The 16,629-nt window shown below is 53.4% G+C and overlaps 1 protein-coding gene across 1 annotated transcript in view; it reads right to left on the reverse strand.

Annotated features, from left to right (window-relative positions):
• EPB41L1 (erythrocyte membrane protein band 4.1 like 1) overlaps positions 1–16,629 on the reverse strand; it is a gene marked incomplete at its 5' end in the record, with an annotated part of 53,777 nt that overhangs the window by 23,152 nt on the left and 13,996 nt on the right. The window contains 5 exons of the mRNA XM_080813456.1: positions 9,803–9,985; positions 12,289–12,324; positions 13,232–13,380; positions 15,967–16,142; positions 16,404–16,501. Coding sequence (XP_080669582.1) covers positions 9,803–9,985; positions 12,289–12,324; positions 13,232–13,380; positions 15,967–16,142; positions 16,404–16,501 — 642 coding nt within the window. The remainder of the gene's footprint in view (positions 1–9,802; positions 9,986–12,288; positions 12,325–13,231; positions 13,381–15,966; positions 16,143–16,403; positions 16,502–16,629) is intronic.

Below are 16,629 nucleotides of genomic sequence, written 5' to 3' on the forward strand. Positions count from 1 at the left end.
TTCCAGAACAGTCTTTTTAAAGCCCAATCTAACACCCACCAAATATATATACATGTATATATACATTTTTTTTTTAAGTAGTTGGCTTCAGGTTCTAGAGATTCAGTGCACTTAGAGATTCACTTGCTAGACTTAGCTTCCATTTTAGCCAGTTTCTGGAAGGTTGAGAGGTGTGAGGACACATTCCAGACAAGCGAGAGTTGAGCTGCCACAGACGGCATTGCCAGAGCAGGTGGGAGTCGAAGGCAGCGATGCACCCTGGCCAGGCGGAGAGGACCAGGTTCATCAGGGCACCGGGGGGGCTGCAGAGACCTGAGGGGCCGAGGGGCTGGTGAATCTCAGGTGCCCCCCTTTTCCAGGGGGGTTGGCTGCTAAGCTGGTGATGGGCTTCTCTTCCCTGACCGCATCTCCGGATTTGTTCTGGATTAGAGAAGATAGTTAGTCTTAAGCAGGCAGAAAGGAACTTGGCAGTGGGACCAAGAGGGAGCCAGCGTGAAGGATGGAAACCTCTGGCCTGTCAGCTTCCCCAAGGCGGGAGAACCAGGGAAGGGAAAAGATGAAGGAAGATCGTTGGACAAGCCAAGCAAAACAGGTAGGAGCCCAGCAGGTTGGGGGCAGCAAGGCAAAGCAAGTATGTAGTCGGCTGGCGGTGATGCCACCTTCTCCAGTGGGGGGGTTCGACCCTCTGGGCACCAGGTCACACCAAAAGCCGAGGGCCTTTGTGGCTAAGCTAACAGTGGCCAAGCAGATGAACCCGTCATTCCGCCCGGGCTACCCTCGGGCCCGTGTCGGGAAGAGAACTCATAGGAATGGACAAGCAGCCTCTGATCGCAGTGATGACGAGGGGCCCCTGAAACATGCTTCTACAGAGCTACGGAGCATGCGGTCTGCTCCCCCACAGGGGAGGGGCAGCGGCGGGGGCGGGGGCTCACGTGGCCAGTGCCCACGGTGGTTTCCTCCAGCGCAGTTTCACAGCCCGAATCGGGGGACACGAGCTCGAGGTCCGTGCATCCTTCCTGGGTGGATGTGGTAGCAATGCCCTCCCTGAAGTGGCTGGCAGCCAGCGGTGTCACTGAGGAATGGGTGGCCTTGGGGCCGGCGAAGTCCCCTGGGGGCTGAAGCTGGACGAAGCCCAGGTCCAGAAGCTTGTTCCGCTGTTGCTCTACCTGACCCATGGAGGCCTCTGAAGACAACTCGTTTATGAGGGCCCTTGTTTCACTCTGACTCGCTCGGCGAGTTTCAGCTCCATGGGTCTCAAAGATCCGAATTTTGTTGGCCACTGAGGTCTTGCTGATATCTTCCAGGGAGCCCTCTTGGCCCCCAGCCTGGAAAGAGGTTATCTCCTTTGGCTTCCCTGAAGGGAACACCAACCCCAGGGGTACAGCCCCCTCGGCTCGTTCAGAGACAACTCTGGGCTTTCTGCTGGCAACGGGAGGTGCCCGGCGCTCACCTCCGTCTGAGGTCACACATGGTCCTCCTCGGTCCTTGGGCTCTGGGCTCTCTTTAAGAGGATGGGCATGTTTGAGAAACACAGGGGACTGTTCTCCAAAAGGATCCCCAAGCTGCAGAGGCTCCCTTGACCCATGAGGGGCTGGGCTTGGAGAAGTTTCCTCCGGAGCTGCCTGAGCTTGAAAGGGACCAGGAGAGGCTGGGAGGGGGGCGAGCACTTCCATCTGAAGAAACGCTGAGGCCTTTCTGTCCTCTGTCACGGGTTCTCCTGTTTGGATGTGGACCCGGCCCCGGTCTTGGGGCAGGAAGTTGCCTCTGCCTGGCTTGGCTGGCTTCCTGACATCATTAGGAGGGGTGGTCCGCGGAAGGGCGCAGGCTGGGAGGTCTGGGCGCATAGCCCCTGCTCTGTGAGGCGAGTGGACCTTCCATCCTGCTGGGGGACTGTTCTCAGCCTTTTCCACCAAATCTCCACCGTTGGGGGCCTCTTCCTCCATGCCTAGGTTGGATGCTGAGTAGCTGAATTCTCCTTCCAACCCCCGCCCAGCTTCTTCCCAGTCCTCAGCACGTGTCTGCCCGGGAGAAGGTCCCTTACCGAGCTGCTCAGCAAAGGCCTCCAGGCCACCTGGTCTTCTGTGGTTCCTGGGGGACCCTGCCCTTTCCTCTAAGGAAGGCTTGTGAGCTTCACCCTCTTGGTCCTTGTTCCTGCTGGAAGCTGCAGCAGAGCCCCGCGGGCCTGAGGAATTCAGCGCAGAGCTCTCTGTGAGCTCCAGCCTGGTCTCATCAACGGGAAGGGCAACCAGGCACTCTTCCCTTTCCTCCAGAGGCGGAGGGAGGACTTGGTCTTCAGAATCTTTCTCTCCATAGTTCAGATAGAAGCTCCTCTCTGCAAAGGAAGGTTCGGTTTCATCACTCGAGTCAGCTCTGGCTTCCGACTGGGCTGGGTCCAGCAGAAATGACTGGAGTCCTCCCTTGTCGGAGGCTGGAGAAGGGACATCGGCCTCTGCTGACCTGGTCCCTGAGGCAGTGGGTCTTCCCCAAGTCTGGAACTCCTCCAGCTCCTTTCTCAGCTCCGTCTGGCCCTCTAGCTGACCACCTGAGATCCAGCGCTTCTTGATGGTGGCCTCCCCAGTGCCCACCCTCAACTGGGAGCCCTCCAATAGGTTTTCTGCCAGGGCAGAGCCTGCAGCCAGAGAAGCCCCTCCTGGGCCTTTTCTGACCCAGGGGCCTTCCTCCCACACTGACTCAAAGTCTTCAGGGCTTGCAATCATTCTTCCTTGTTGCTGGGTCTTTGTTCTTCTAACTCCCACCATTTCTTCTGTGGCCACTTCGACTTTGAACTTGTCCACCCGGATGTCTACTTTGGAGAGTCTGCCATCAGCAAGGATATCTGCGAGGCCTGCCTTACTTTCTTCCTGCTGCGTGGTGGTCACTTTTAGGAGACTGAGTTCTTCTGGCCTAGTGTACTCTCTTTCTATAAATACCCAATGCTCTGAACCCTGTGTTTCAATTGGAGCAAGAAGAGTTAACATGAAATGTCAGGCACCTGAAGAACGGGTCCCTTTTTTCCTCTGTAAGAAGGACCAAAAGGTCAACATGTCCCCAGAACTGGCTGGGGGAGAGAAAGGCATGACAATGCCAGTCAGCCTCATCAAGGCTCCCCTTCCCATCAAGGCACCCAAGAAATTATTTACAGATTCCCCTCAACCACTACCCCAACTTGGTAAGATGGGACGGGGGTCTCACGCCCTCCCCATGTTAATCATGGGAAAATGGGCATCCATGGATGGGCCCGGACTCTTCCTCTTCCTCTCTTAATAATAAAACTGCCACTATCAGAGGTGAAGGTAACTTACAGCACTTGGAATCTTTGAACGTTAAAGCAAAAACAACTCCTAAGACATCCTCTAGTCCAAGTTCCTCATTGTGCAAATGGGGAAACTGGGACTTGGAGAAGGTCAGTGACTTCCCCAAAGTCAAGTTAGTTCATGGCAGAGGCAGGAAAAGAGTGCCTGGGATCCTTGCTGACTTATCTCACAATCTAAGAATATGGATCCCAAATGCAGTCTCATGTCAAGAGGGGAAACACTGAATTAAGTTCCATGAGCCACAGCCTGAAACCTGACTTCTCTCCAAGAGTTTTTGGGAAGGAAAGATATTAGAATGAATGAAAAATGTCAAATGTTCAGCTGAAGGGGTCAGTGCCAGGCACCACAGTGGCTTGAACAGCTTGAATTCTGTGAGCTTCATTCCCAAAGAAAGGAATACCAAGGCCTATTCTTGGAGAATTCTGACAAAATCCATGGGAAGAGTAGGAAAGGGCTGAGCAGAAGACATCACGGAAGGAAAAGTTCTGAAGACCCAAGTGTCATCACTGGTCAAAAGCACCAATAAGAATGTAGCGCTGTCAGCCTGTCGACAAAGCAGCCCTTCGTCTCTCCCAGAGCCCTTTAAACAGCACTGCAGGGGGAACAACAGACTTCAGAAGTGTTTAAAAAAAAAAAAAAAGCCAGAAAGCCATTGGCATTCTAATCTTGCGGCCACAGAATACCGTCTCCACATAAAACTTCAATGGAAGTCCGATACGTAAGCCAGAGACAGGCTGCCATGTTGGAAGCTGGAGGCCTCGGCTGCCCCAGTGCCAAGGCACCATCCTCCTTTGAAATCCTTGCTCAGACTCTGGCCCCTTATGGCACAGATATGGAAACTGAGGCCTAGAAAAGGTAAGCACCGTGTCCAAGGCCAGAGAGTGAGCTGGGGGCAAAGGCAGGTCTAGAATCCAGTCTCTGAGTCCAAGTTCTGGGAAGTGCATCCCTGGTGAGATGTGCCAGAGGGACACCTCCACCGGAGGGGAGAGATGTAAATACCTGGGCTCTGACACCGATTATGACTTGGCGAGGCGCCTGTCAGATCCCATAAGACGTGAAGGATTCGGAAGGTTCAGGGAGTGCTGTAAACTCTCTTACCTCCACTCCCTCAACCCATGTTAGCAAAATCTCTATGGTTTTCAGGGAATCAAACCTCACTGAAAGAATCCTGCCAACAGGCAAGAGAGATAAGAGGAAAGAGGAAAGCCCAGGCATAGGTTTTCTGGTATTTTACTTAAGGTTGCTAAGCCTCGGGACAACACCATTGAGCCATCCCAGAGAGAAGTGCCTCGAGAGCCTGTAGAAGCCACGTCTCTTTTCTCTTCTACTGGCGAAGCAGGGGCCCTCAGCGGCTCCTGTCTCCACTTGTCCTGATGTCAGGAGTCTGGCAATGATGGCCAAAGATGGCCAAGGAGACCCCTTATGGAATATGCTTGCCCTAAGTCTAACTAGAAACTGGTAGCTTAGAAGGTGGGCTGAGTGGGGTGGGAACTAGCCCAGTATAGAAAGAAAGATTCCACAGGAAGAAAAAAAGAAACATGTACTTATATTTAGTTAATTTGTGCCAGACAAGACTAGCCCTTTGTCTAAAGTGATTGAATTTAATCCAAATGGCAACCTGTGAAGCAGGTACTATTGTCCTTATTTCCAAAGGGGAAACTGAGGTTCACAGAGCAAGGGTGACTTGCACAGATCACAGAGTGTGCGGTGAGGGAAGACGATGCTCTGCTTTTAACAAGTGAAAATCCTGAAGAGAAAAAAAGACTGAACAAAAGAAATCTGCACTGGCACCAAGGCCCTGGTGGGGGGGGCTGCACCTGCCCCTGGGGGCTGGTCTGAAAGCCGTCCTGACCCCCTTCCAGGATGGGAGATGGGATGGTATCTGCTAGACCTGCTTCTGTCCCCTGAGCCTGAGGACCTTCAGAACCTGCGCAGAGCGCCCCCTGCCATCATCTGGAGGTACTGCAGCAAGGAGAGGAAGCCGGAGGAGGACGCAGACCGGTTATGTCCACACGCAAGCTTCTAAAAGCAGAAAGTCTCCAGCCAGCCGATTCTGCGGACTCTGGACTATTCAATCACCACCTGGGGCTCTGGGTCACATTCTGGGCCCTGTTCTTTACAGAAGACACCCCGAAGAGGGGAGGCAGGACAAGGAGCCTTCTAGAAACCACACCCTGGGAGAAACATCTTTGAAGAAAGCAGTGTTCAGGGGGAGGGGAGGTGCTGAACTCTGGGGGAGGATGTCAGGCGGGAGGATGCCCGGCGGATCTCTGGGCAGCAGCGGGCACAGCGAGGCCCACGGACAGATACTTCAGAAGGGCAGATTTTAGTTCAATATGAAAACTTCCCAGTAGAGACTGAAGTCAAATTGGTTCCCTGTGAAGAACAACAAGAGCGCCCTCTGTGGAAGGCGCTGGAAGGACAATTTGCAGGGAAGCTGAAGAAGGGCGCTTGTTGCCCCCTATCACAGCCCCTCCCCACCACAACGAGTCCGGGCACCTGTCCTTTGCTCTAGGAGCATCTCTGTGCTCCGGGGCCTCACGATTTCCCTAACCTTGGGAGGCTACTGACTCCTGTCCAACTCCTCTCAAGAGAGAGCGCTGATGGTTGATTTTTACATTGAGGAAAAATTGAGTAGACCTGTGATTTCTGTCTTACCACTTATGTCACTGACTCATGTCTCTTTTACGGTTTTGGCACATTTTCAGTAGCTAGAAAATTTTTCCATGGGAATTAAAAAAGGGAGATGCCCTCATACATACTATGCATAACACGGAGGTTCAGACCTCAGGGAGAAGGAAGTTCCACCCAGATGGTCTGTCAGCACTGTCTAATCGTGACAGCCTCTGAGCTGTCGAGATGCAGCCCTCCATCCCTGGGCCTAGATTCTAGGCCTAGCAGGACACAGCAAGTCCCAAGAGCCCTCTTCCGGCTGCTGTCCAGGCTGCAAAAGTAATGCCTTCCTCATTAGAACGCTGGCCTGACCAGCATCTCTTCAACCCCAAGGAAGCTCCTTAGAGCAAGATGCCCACTTTTGCCTGAGTTTGGAGAAGACGAAGGTGAAGGATGAATGTAGGACCGTTCCCTAGAGAGCCACTGTTAGACCTCACCCAGGCACCTAAACAGAGAAAACACCCCAGGGGAGAAGGCATTTAGGTGCAATGACCCCTGATCTCAAGCTTAGATGTCAGAACCTGCCTCTAAAGTCAGGAGGGCCCAAGAGAAGTTCATTCCGGCCTCCCCTTTGAAGCCAGAGCCAGACTCATATTGTCCTGTCTTTCCAGAATATGATCTCAGTCCTGATTCCTGAGAAACAATGGATGAGGGAGGGGCCGGCCCTTTATGGATCCCTGGCATGGGGACAGTCATTTGTCACAGCATGGGGATACAACGGCTACCCACTGCTCGACCTGCATGGCAGAGCCTAGTCCACCCCCCTCACCCCAGAGAAAGGGGTCTCTTTGAGACCATTAGAGTCGCTGTGTGTGGGTGGGGAAGTGCTGACAGTAACCTCAGGAGACGCTGCGAGGCTTTTCTGAGTGAACACTTCCCAGCCTGTGGCCGTCCCAGGCTCAGGTGCCAAGTCCTGTGGAGAGGTGTCCTGGGTCCTCCGGGACTGCAGGGGAGGCCCGGGGCCGGAGGGAAGGGAAGAGGGAGGAAGGGAAGGAGAGACAGAGAAAGGAAGAAAGGGAGAGAGAGGAGCAGGAGAGAGACACACACAAGCCTGTAAATAGTCCAGCTTTGTAAATCCCACACCCTTGGAGTTTGTGGCTTAGGTCAGAAAGAAGCCAGTGGGATGAGAGAGAGGAGTTGCCCCTTGTGGCCCCTTAAGGGAGGGAGGCCCACGGTCAGCTGCCAGCCAGCACCGTGCCTTTGGACCCTTCTCTCCCTGCCCTCACTCAAGAGGGCTCAGAAACACACCACTTTCGTTCAAGAGGCTCTAAATCAGGAGGCCGAGGAGCCATACCATTCAGACTCTGATTCCAAGTCTGCCCTGTGTGTTTTTGGTTTAGGCAATGGTTCAATCCTGCAATTGGGCTCCTAGCCCCTCAAAAAGTCATCTTTGAAATGAAAACCCGGGTTTGGCAAATGGGAACTTTTCTTTAAAGTTTGGAGTCTCGGGCACCTGGGTGGATCAGTTGGTTAGGCATCTGCCTTCAGCTCAGGTCATGATCCTGGGGCCGTAGGATCGAGCCCCACATTGGGCTCTCTGCTCAGCAGGGTGTCTGTTTCTCCCTCTGTCCCTCTCCCTGCTCATGCATTCTTGCTCTTGCTCTCAAGTAAAATCTTCAACAAAAAGTTTGGAGTCCTTATTTTGATTTAAGTTCCTACTGTTTTCCCCTTGGCTCAGATGAGGCCCAACAATATATGAGAAAGCCACCAGGACCTCTGATGACACATCCCCGCAGGAGAGCCCACTTCCAGCCCAATCAGGGATTCCAGTCACCATCAGCAGTGCCCCATCACTGTACAGCACTTTCTGGTTTATAAAGTGCTTTATACCCATCATTTCACTCAGCCTTCCCAGCAATCCTATGCAATGGCAATTCTGGTCTCCCTTTAGATGGGCAGCGGACTACACTTCTTGGGATAACAGTGAGGGGGCAAGGGTTGGAACAGACCCCACCTCTGAGTAAGACCCATATTCTTGCAGTTCCAGCTATGACCAACAGGTGGGGCACACTCCCAAGCTAGGTTCCTCTGAGGCAAGGGAAGCGTCCCAGTTCAGTTCCCTAGGGCTCACCCTGCCCTTCTCTGCAGGAGTCCCACAGTTTCAAAAGCCTCTGCATCCCTCCTCAGCCCCAATCAGGCCACTCTGGTTAAGACTCTCAGGGCAGGAGGAGTGGGGCCTGTACCCAGGAGGAGTGGACCGGCCCCCATGGCCCAGTCCAGAGTGCCAGGGGTGAACCCAGAGGCCCTCAACAGAAGCAGGCTGGCCCTCCTTCCATGGCATTGGACTTAAAGGCCCTCAAAGGATCCCTGGTGATTTTGTGAATCATCAGCCAGTAAAACTAACACAGTAGCCTCCCCCGGTGAGGCCCTGTTATCTGGCATCAATCAAATGTTCACTTATTAGATCAGGACTGCATCACCAAATTTCAAAGCATTCGAGGGCAGTACGTACACAGTTGACTCTATCCTGGTCTTCCCGTGATTTTGTCTTGCTCCCAGCAGCTGTGATGTAACAGCAAATACAATGGCCGGGATACAAGGAAAGCAGGTTCTGGCCCCTCTCCTACCAGCTATGACACTGAACAAGTATGTTCCCATTCTGGGCCTCAGTGCCCCATCTGTAAAGTGATGAGCTCAAACCAAGTAGGTTCTGAGGGTCCTCCCAACTTTAAAAGGGGTTCTGGGGGGCACCTGGATGGCTCAGTCGGTTGAGCATCTGACTCATGATTTTGGCTCAGGTCATGATCTCAAGATCGTGGGATCAAGCCCCATGTCAAGCTCCCTGCTCAGCTTGGAGTCTGTTTGTCCCTCTCCCTTTGCTCCTCCCCTCACTCATGTTCTCTCTCTCTCTCTCTCTCTAATAAATAAATAAATAAAATCTTTACAAAAGAAAAAAGCGGTTCTGATTTGAAATGACCCTTCTGTGTGAGTCCCAGGACTCTCAAAATGAAACATTAAACCCCTATTGAGTATCTAGGCCCTCTACCAGCACCTCTGTGTTTGATCTCCCTGGGTCCTTACAACATTCCTACGAGGTCGGTACTTCTATTATCTCTGCCTCATGGACGCTCAGAGAAATTAAGTAATAAGCCCAGAGTCACCCAGCTAGCAGGAATCAGCACCAGAATTCAAACCCAGGTGGTGAAAGTCTAGATCAGTTGGGTTTGAGACAAGTAAGCAGCAGTGCTAGAGAGAAAACACCAAAGTATAAATGGGGGTAAATACTTGCCAAGATTTAGCACTGCTAAAAATAATAGCTTGGAATTATAAATACAGGAATTCTCATGATCCTATCTTTATCTCTTTTGCATTTGAGAAAACACCCCATGCTTTCCACTCCGAAAGGCAGGTGGGTGTGGGATCCTTTTCTGAAGCAAGAGGTGCAGGTCTGATTTTCTTGGAGGATCTGTTCCCCTCTAGTGGGCTCTGAGGATCCTTCCAGCAGGGAACCACCCCCTCTCACACACACATATCCCACCATCTGTGTTTTCACAACAGGCACTAAAGGATCTGGTTACTGGATACAACAGCTGGGATTCCCAAAGTTTAGGGTGCATGAGAATCGTCTGGGGGCATTTGTTCAAAATCCTGATCCCAGGGCTCTAGCTCCAAATATTCTGATTCTGTTGGTCAGACTTGGGGCCTGTCTAATCAACAGAACCTGCTTTTCTAGCCCCCCACCCCACCCCATCAACCCCTCATGCAGCAGCTGGGGGAGGCATACAGGTGGGAGGAGGAGTGTAAGCTGGTGCAGAGCAACCTCCCTGACTCTCTTTACCCGAAGCCCTTGTTGAGGGGTTCAGGGTGAGACCTACCTCGTTGACTTTCTCAGGGGTGCCCTTGGGGGAGGGGGAGGCAGGCGAGGAGGGCAGCCTGCGCTCCCGCTCCCAGTCTCGGTCCCGGTGGACCAGCTTGCTGTTGGGCTCCTTCAGGGTCCGTTTGAGCTCGTTGATGCTGGCCTGGTGCTTGAGCAAGACATCCTCTGGCTTGTCTAGGAACTAGGGGTGGATGGAGAGGGCAGTGTGTGTTAGAGGAACAGCTCTGAGCAGGGGATGGTAACTGTGGCCATCGCTGCCCTACATCAGCGAGGTGATTCCTGTCCATGAGTCCATCTCACCCTCACCGCACCCCAGGAGCCAAGCGGTACAGAGATGATTAGCCCCAACAGGTGCTCAAAGCACTTAAGGTTAGACAGAGGAAAGAAAAGCAATTAAGATTAAGAAGAGGAGGCTTCCGATCAAGCATCACCTTTTCTTTCCCCCTTGCCTGGCTTCCAGCCTCAGAACCCCCAAGGCAACCCAAATCCCCTAAAATTAGGTGAGTCCCCTCTCTGTGTGTCCCATCTCAACTGGGCATGGAGGTGACTTCCTTCTGGTTACAACCAAGGCACAGAGAGAATTGGCCCACCCTGTTCGCTGGGCTGCTCTGGCCCACTCCCTGACTTCCCGGGGTCCTGGTCCCTGCCTGTGCTTAGCAGGATCCCCAGTCTAGGCCCCTGTCAGCCTGACAGGTGAGCTTCTCAGATACTCCTAAAGCCAGGGATCCCCAGAAAAATGAGCCCTGCTCCCACACAGGAGCCAGGAAAAGACGGTTTTCAGCGCCATCTATGGTGAGCTACTACCTCTCCTAATCACCCAGGGTCCTGTGGACACCTTGTGATACCAACTCCTCATGGGGAAACAGAGTGAGCTGTGGCCAGAGACAGGGGTGCCGCAGGGCCTTCAGGAGGGCAGGAGAAATGGAGACCTGGAAGGAGAGAGGTAAATCCCAGAGCTGAGCCCAGGGTAGCGGGAGTCAGGGGCATGTCCTCCATTAAACTGCCGAGTCCGAGCTCAAGCCAATGCAGCAGGACAGAGTGACCCCCTCCAGGTCAGGTGAGGAGCAGCCTGCTTCTGCGGGCTGTTGGCTCAAGTGCCTTTATCTGCAAGGCTGTTGGAGGAGTCCCGGCAACTCAACTCAGGACAAGAAATGGACCATCGCCGCTTGTTATAAAGTCTAATCGGCAGACTCTGGAAGAAGTGCCCAGAAGACAAGCTTGCTCTTGGAAAGGCTGAAATCTTCCCCGGGCTTATCTCTGGCACCCACAGACCTGCCATGACTGACGTGTGAGTTACCTCGGGGAGGAGACTGATGCCACCGAAGCCTTGCTTTCCCTCCAGACACCTGTCTGTACTTCCCATGTCCCCTCCTGAGCGGGATGGCCTTACAACAAGAAGTCAGACTGATCGAGTTTGCACAAGGGGGTGGGTTTGAGCTGTAACGGACCCAAGATATGGCTTGTGACCTTCTAGCCTGACCCTGCACGTGGCCTCTGGGCGCTCGCAGTGTTCTCGGAGGTGAGAGAGAGCAGTGGAACCCTGGGATCCTTGATTAGGGTTAAGGGCTTTGGGGAAACCTAGTCCAAATGCCTTGCTGTGCAGATGGGGGGCTGGGGCCCAAGGGGGCTTACCCACGACCCTCAAAGGGTCAGGCTGAAACCCAGCTCACGTGACGCCAAGGCCAAGCCCTTAGGTCCCAGCCCTTGGTCTTTTCCCTCAGGCCCAACAAGAGACCCGCGTCTTGGCAGCGAAGGTGCAGAGAAAGAGCTGGGGACTGTGTGAAAGGGAAGAAGTTGTTAATGCCGAGAAGTAAGCTGAGAGAAGCCACCAGGAAGAGGAGGAAGAGGAGAGGGAGGAGGAAAGAAGAGGCTCTCCCTGCTGGAGCAGCGGGTCCCACCCAGAGGGAGGGACAGCTGGAGCTTGAGAAGAGGCAGAAGCGTTGGGAGGTTCCTCCCTGCCCCCCACCCAGCACGCCCACTCCCACATTGGTTGCCAGTAGATACAAAAAGAAGCTCGGGGTGAGGGCAGGGAGGACACAGATGAGTGGAGGCATGACCAAACGGTGATGTGGGGAAGAGATGAGTGAGTCTAAGGAAGGGTTTGGGGGGGCAGGGGAGATGAGACCAATAAAAGCACGGAATGTCCTGGAAGAGCTGATGGACACAGGTGGGATGGGAAGGAAGCATGGGGTGGTGGGAAGAGGCAAGTGAGAAGCTGGTTAGAGAGAGGGAGGGGGAGGAGGGCAGGCGAACCAGTTGGCTAGGGGGTGGGGTCTGAGGGGGAGCTAGATAGATGGGAGTTGGGGGAGTCAGGGTGGTTGGGGAGCGGGGCAGGGGAAGGGAGGCGCCTTAGGGGAGGAGGAGCAGAGGCAAAGCTGAAGCTGAGATGGTGCAGAATATGGGCCTGGGATGGACTATGGGATGGTGACAAATGAGCTGGGGATGTGAATGGCTGGGTAAGTGGTGACAGGTCCCATGCAGTACCTCCTGCTTGTGTCTCGGCGTGGTTTCCTGCTCCAGCTAGCGAGATGCGGGAGGAGGAGAAGGAACCAGCAGGGTCAGTAGAACAAATAGATTAGAGGCACCGCGCTGGCCCGGTACGGTGCAGCAGGTGGCCCACAGGGCTCTCTCCCAGGGAGCAGAGGCCAGGGAAGCTGGTGGACCACCCATGGGGCAGCGAGGTAGACAGAAAGGGCGGGGTGGGAGGCAGGGAGCGAGCCCGTGAAGGTGAAGAAGGGGGCTGGGGGACTGGGGGCAAAGCAGACAGTCACACTCAGTAGAGGGGACATGAGGGCTCTGGGTACTCATGCCTCCACAGTCAGCCTGTGTGTTCAGAAGCCCGTGCTCCAAGCGGCAACTGCCCGATGGGAACATGCTACACCTGAATGCGCCCCCGCCCGTGTGTGTGCCCACTGTGTGCACATCTGGGTACATGACCCCTCCTGTAAGAGGGGTCTACAACTGTGAGCAAATGCATGCTAGTGAGACCACGTGTCCCCACATGAGTGTGTGTACAGGTAAGTGGGGAATGCATGGGGCAGCAGGAGGGGACACACCTGAACCTCATCCTTGTGAGGGCCCACAGGAACACCCCGTCATGCTCTGGGGAGGAAGGGGGCCATGCGGACCCAGATCACAGTCAAAGGGGCAAATTAAGAGTGGGCAAGAGGACACTGGAGTCCTCTAGGGGTCAAAGTGTCCCCGTGGGGAAGCAGGACAAAAAGAGGGCAAGGGTGCAGGGAGAGCAGCACGCCTACCACCCACCATGAGGGGCTGCTGAGGTATTGGGCAAGGCCTTTCCCATGGTGCAGCCTGGAACAAGGGTGCTCTCCCACCGCTGGAAATACCTCAAGGCCAAGGCCAAGGCTAGACCCAGAATTAGCCTCCTGATCCCAGGTCAGAGGGTCTGAGAAAGCCAGGCTCCTACCTTTAGCTCCTTGATCTTGGTGGGGGTCCTGACCTCTCCCTCCTCGGCCTCTGACCGCCTGCCCCCAGACTCGCCATCCTCCTCCTGCTTGTCACCGTCAGGTCCCGTATCGTGGTTCTCACTGACCGAGGCTGGGCGGGAGAACTCCGCTAAAATGGGCAGAGATGGCCGGGTGGCTGTGTAAGATCTCTCCCAGGGGGACAGACAAGGAGCCAGTCCTGCCACCTGCCCAACCATGGCTGAAGTGGGGCATCCTCGACACATCGGGGATCAGGAGCCAGCACACAGAGAGGGGAGGAAGCCTTGTCCAGGTCACGCAGTTACCTCCCCACCGAACCCCCTCCCGACTTCTACAGCACCAGAGCCCAAGTTCAAACCTCAAATCTATCGCTTCTGGGCTGTGTGACCTTCGGTAAGTTACACAACCTCTCTGGGCCTCAGTTTCCTCATCTATAAACAATACCTACTTTAGGCAGCTGGGGGGAGGAATGAATAAGCTCCATGTATATAAATACTTAGAAGAGAGACTGGCACAGAGCGAGCCAACTCAATCAGTGCTGGTCCACAAATGGTGATGTTTTTGTCATGGTGGTTGTGACGGACACTTGCTTGACCATTATGTAGCAATATAGAGCTATTGTGAGATTAGCTTTTACTAGTGAAAGCCAAAGTTCTGAGATTTGCAAATAATTTCGCCTCTTTATAAATCAGGGGAAGTTCAAGGGGACTCCTGCAATAACATCCTTCTCACCTACTGGCATTCCAAAGTAGTTCTCCGAATAGGAAAGAAGGGATGGAATGATGGGCTTTACACTAGGCACTGGGCATATCCCAGACTGTGCCCATGGATTATGTCTTGGTGGGGAAAAAAATGGCTGGAAAACACGGAATTCAAATGACCAGAACACAGATTATCCTTGGGATTGGCCTAGATTAAAAGAGAATAATTAGCCTTTCTATTTATATATATATTCACTCGGCAAAGTTCCCTTTTCTGCACATTATTTCATTTGATCCACACAATCCTCTGTGTTGATGGCTAGAATGGGAATCCTTATCCTCATTTTACAAAGGATAATATGAGACTCAGAGAGAGGAAAGGTCCCACTGATGACCTTTCAGTGACTTAGGACAAAGACCCAGGTCTTAGAGTCCAGACTTCTGGTCCTCCCTGGATGAGCCTCACCAGCTCTAGACCAATCCTTGCGACCCTGCACAATCTGGGCTTCATTTAGGGACTGGCAGAGTAAGGGAAGCTGCAGGGGAGAATAGGGAGCCTGTACTTTCCCTTTGCACAAATCTTAGCTCTCAGCCTTGTGCCCACTTAAGGAGAAAAGGAGCTTCCTCAGCCTCAAATGAACCTTTGCAAAACTGCATGTTCTCTGAACATAGTCAAAGAATCCTGGGACAGGTCTCACCTTCATACTGCAGGCAAAGTATCTGACTCTCCTGACCACCTGGAAAACACCTACATATCCTTCAAAACCCTGCCCAGTTGTCATCTTCTCTGCAAAGCCCCTTCTGCCCTCCTAGACAGAATTAATCTCTCTCTCCTCATGGCGGCTCTGTATTCTGCACATACTTCTCCTATGGCTTGAATTGCCTTAAATGCTTACAAACCTACCATTCTATGAGCTCCTCAAAAGAAAGGGCCATACTTATTCCAATACTCAGAAAATATTTGTTGGGCAGAACTAACTTGCCTGGAGGTCTGCCCCCATGTGTTCTGGGAGTATCCACTGTTCCCCCATGTAAGTCCCCACCTCTTACCTTAAGCTACCCTCTACAAACCTAAGAATAATCATAAACTATTATTAGGTATAATTTGTTAAGGTCCTTCTATGTGCCAGGAACTTTTCTGGGGTGTTAGAGAGGTGTTATCATGCCTAGTTCTCTCTATAACACAGCAAAGTCAGCATTATTTATTTGCAGAAGAAACAGGTACAGGGAAAGTTCAGCCACTTGAGACCTCCCCTCCGTTCACGTGTGGATATTTACGGACCACTTCCTGGTCTGCAGAGCAGCTGGTGAGTATGAAGGCTAAGATTTGAACTCAGATGTGCCTAATGGAATCTCCCTACTGCCCATGCGGCTTCTGAACCTCTCCTACAAACTCCAGTGTGCACAGCCCGGGGGAGGGTCCTAGGCCCTGAGTGCCGAGGCAGGTCTGGGCCAAGGCCTGGGAATCTTCATGTTTAACCAGCTCACATGTGACTATGTTTTGAGAAGCCCTGGTCAGCTTGCTACAGGACAATGTAGGGCCAGTTCTCGATATTAAGGGTACCTGTCAGCTCAACAGAGATGAAGGCCATGGAGAACAGCATGTGGCTGGATGTCAATCAGTTCACTGGAACCAAAAGAATGACCAGGAACAACAAACCCTCTCAGCCTCCGGTCAGAAAGGCCTCACCAGTTCCACACTGCAGTGGCCATATACCATTCTCCTGGTATGATGATGAAACCCGTATGGCTGAACCTGAGACCCCAAGAGGCCAAGACTCGGGGAAGTTGCAGGTGTCCAGAGAGTGGCAATGTCACGTTCTAGTGGGAGTGATGCTGTAGACTGGGCGAGACCACCAAGAGCTGCCTGGGGACAACAGTGCTCCTGGGGCACCAGGCCTGGTGCAAATCAACCAGTGAGGTGTCCACCACTTTCTCTGTTCATCCCATGGAAGCTGGCACGCCCCCTCTTCCCGCTAAATGCCCCCCTTATCCACCTCCAGTCTGGGGCGTACCTCCATCAAGACTGCGGGACATGGTGTACCGTTTGCTGGAGGAACGCTCGAAGAAGGGTGCGGGCCGGTCAATGAGGGCGCTGGCCTGGCGGGTCTGTGCCTGGGTCCTCCCACTATATCGGAACTTGGAGCCCATCACCAGGAAGCCCTTGGGCGGGGGCTCAGGTGACACCAGCCTGCAGTGGAGGGAGGAGGGGAATTAGATATGTGCTGTCAGGCCCAAGGCTGGACCACAGCTGGCCTTTTAGCCCACTGTCCCACCAGCTACAACTCGAAGTGACCCACAAAAGGAGAAACTTGGGGAGAGGGGATTTCCTGGAGTCCCTCCTTCCTAACTCCTTCTCCGGCTTCCCCATCACGGAGCATCCATGTACACTCACGGCCTCTGCCTGGCCCCCAGGGCCCCACCCAGGGCCCTACCTCAGGGGCAGGCTCACCGGAAGAATGTGTGATGCTCTATGCAGACCTTCCACAGTCTCTTGGCTGACCGGTGGTTTGGGAGCTTAAAGCCAATTGTGCTCTCAAACTGCTCATACTGCAAAACCAAGGAGAGTGGGTTACAAGCAAGGCCGGGGCTCTCTCGCTGCTGGTCCATCTTTTCTGAACTCTTCTCGGGCATGTGTGACTTCAGGCTGTTCATTCATTTATTCACTTATTTCTTCA

This window comes from Martes martes (genome assembly GCF_963455335.1).
Source record: "Martes martes genome assembly, chromosome: 9".
In the NCBI taxonomy this organism is placed as follows: Eukaryota; Metazoa; Chordata; class Mammalia; order Carnivora; family Mustelidae; genus Martes; species Martes martes.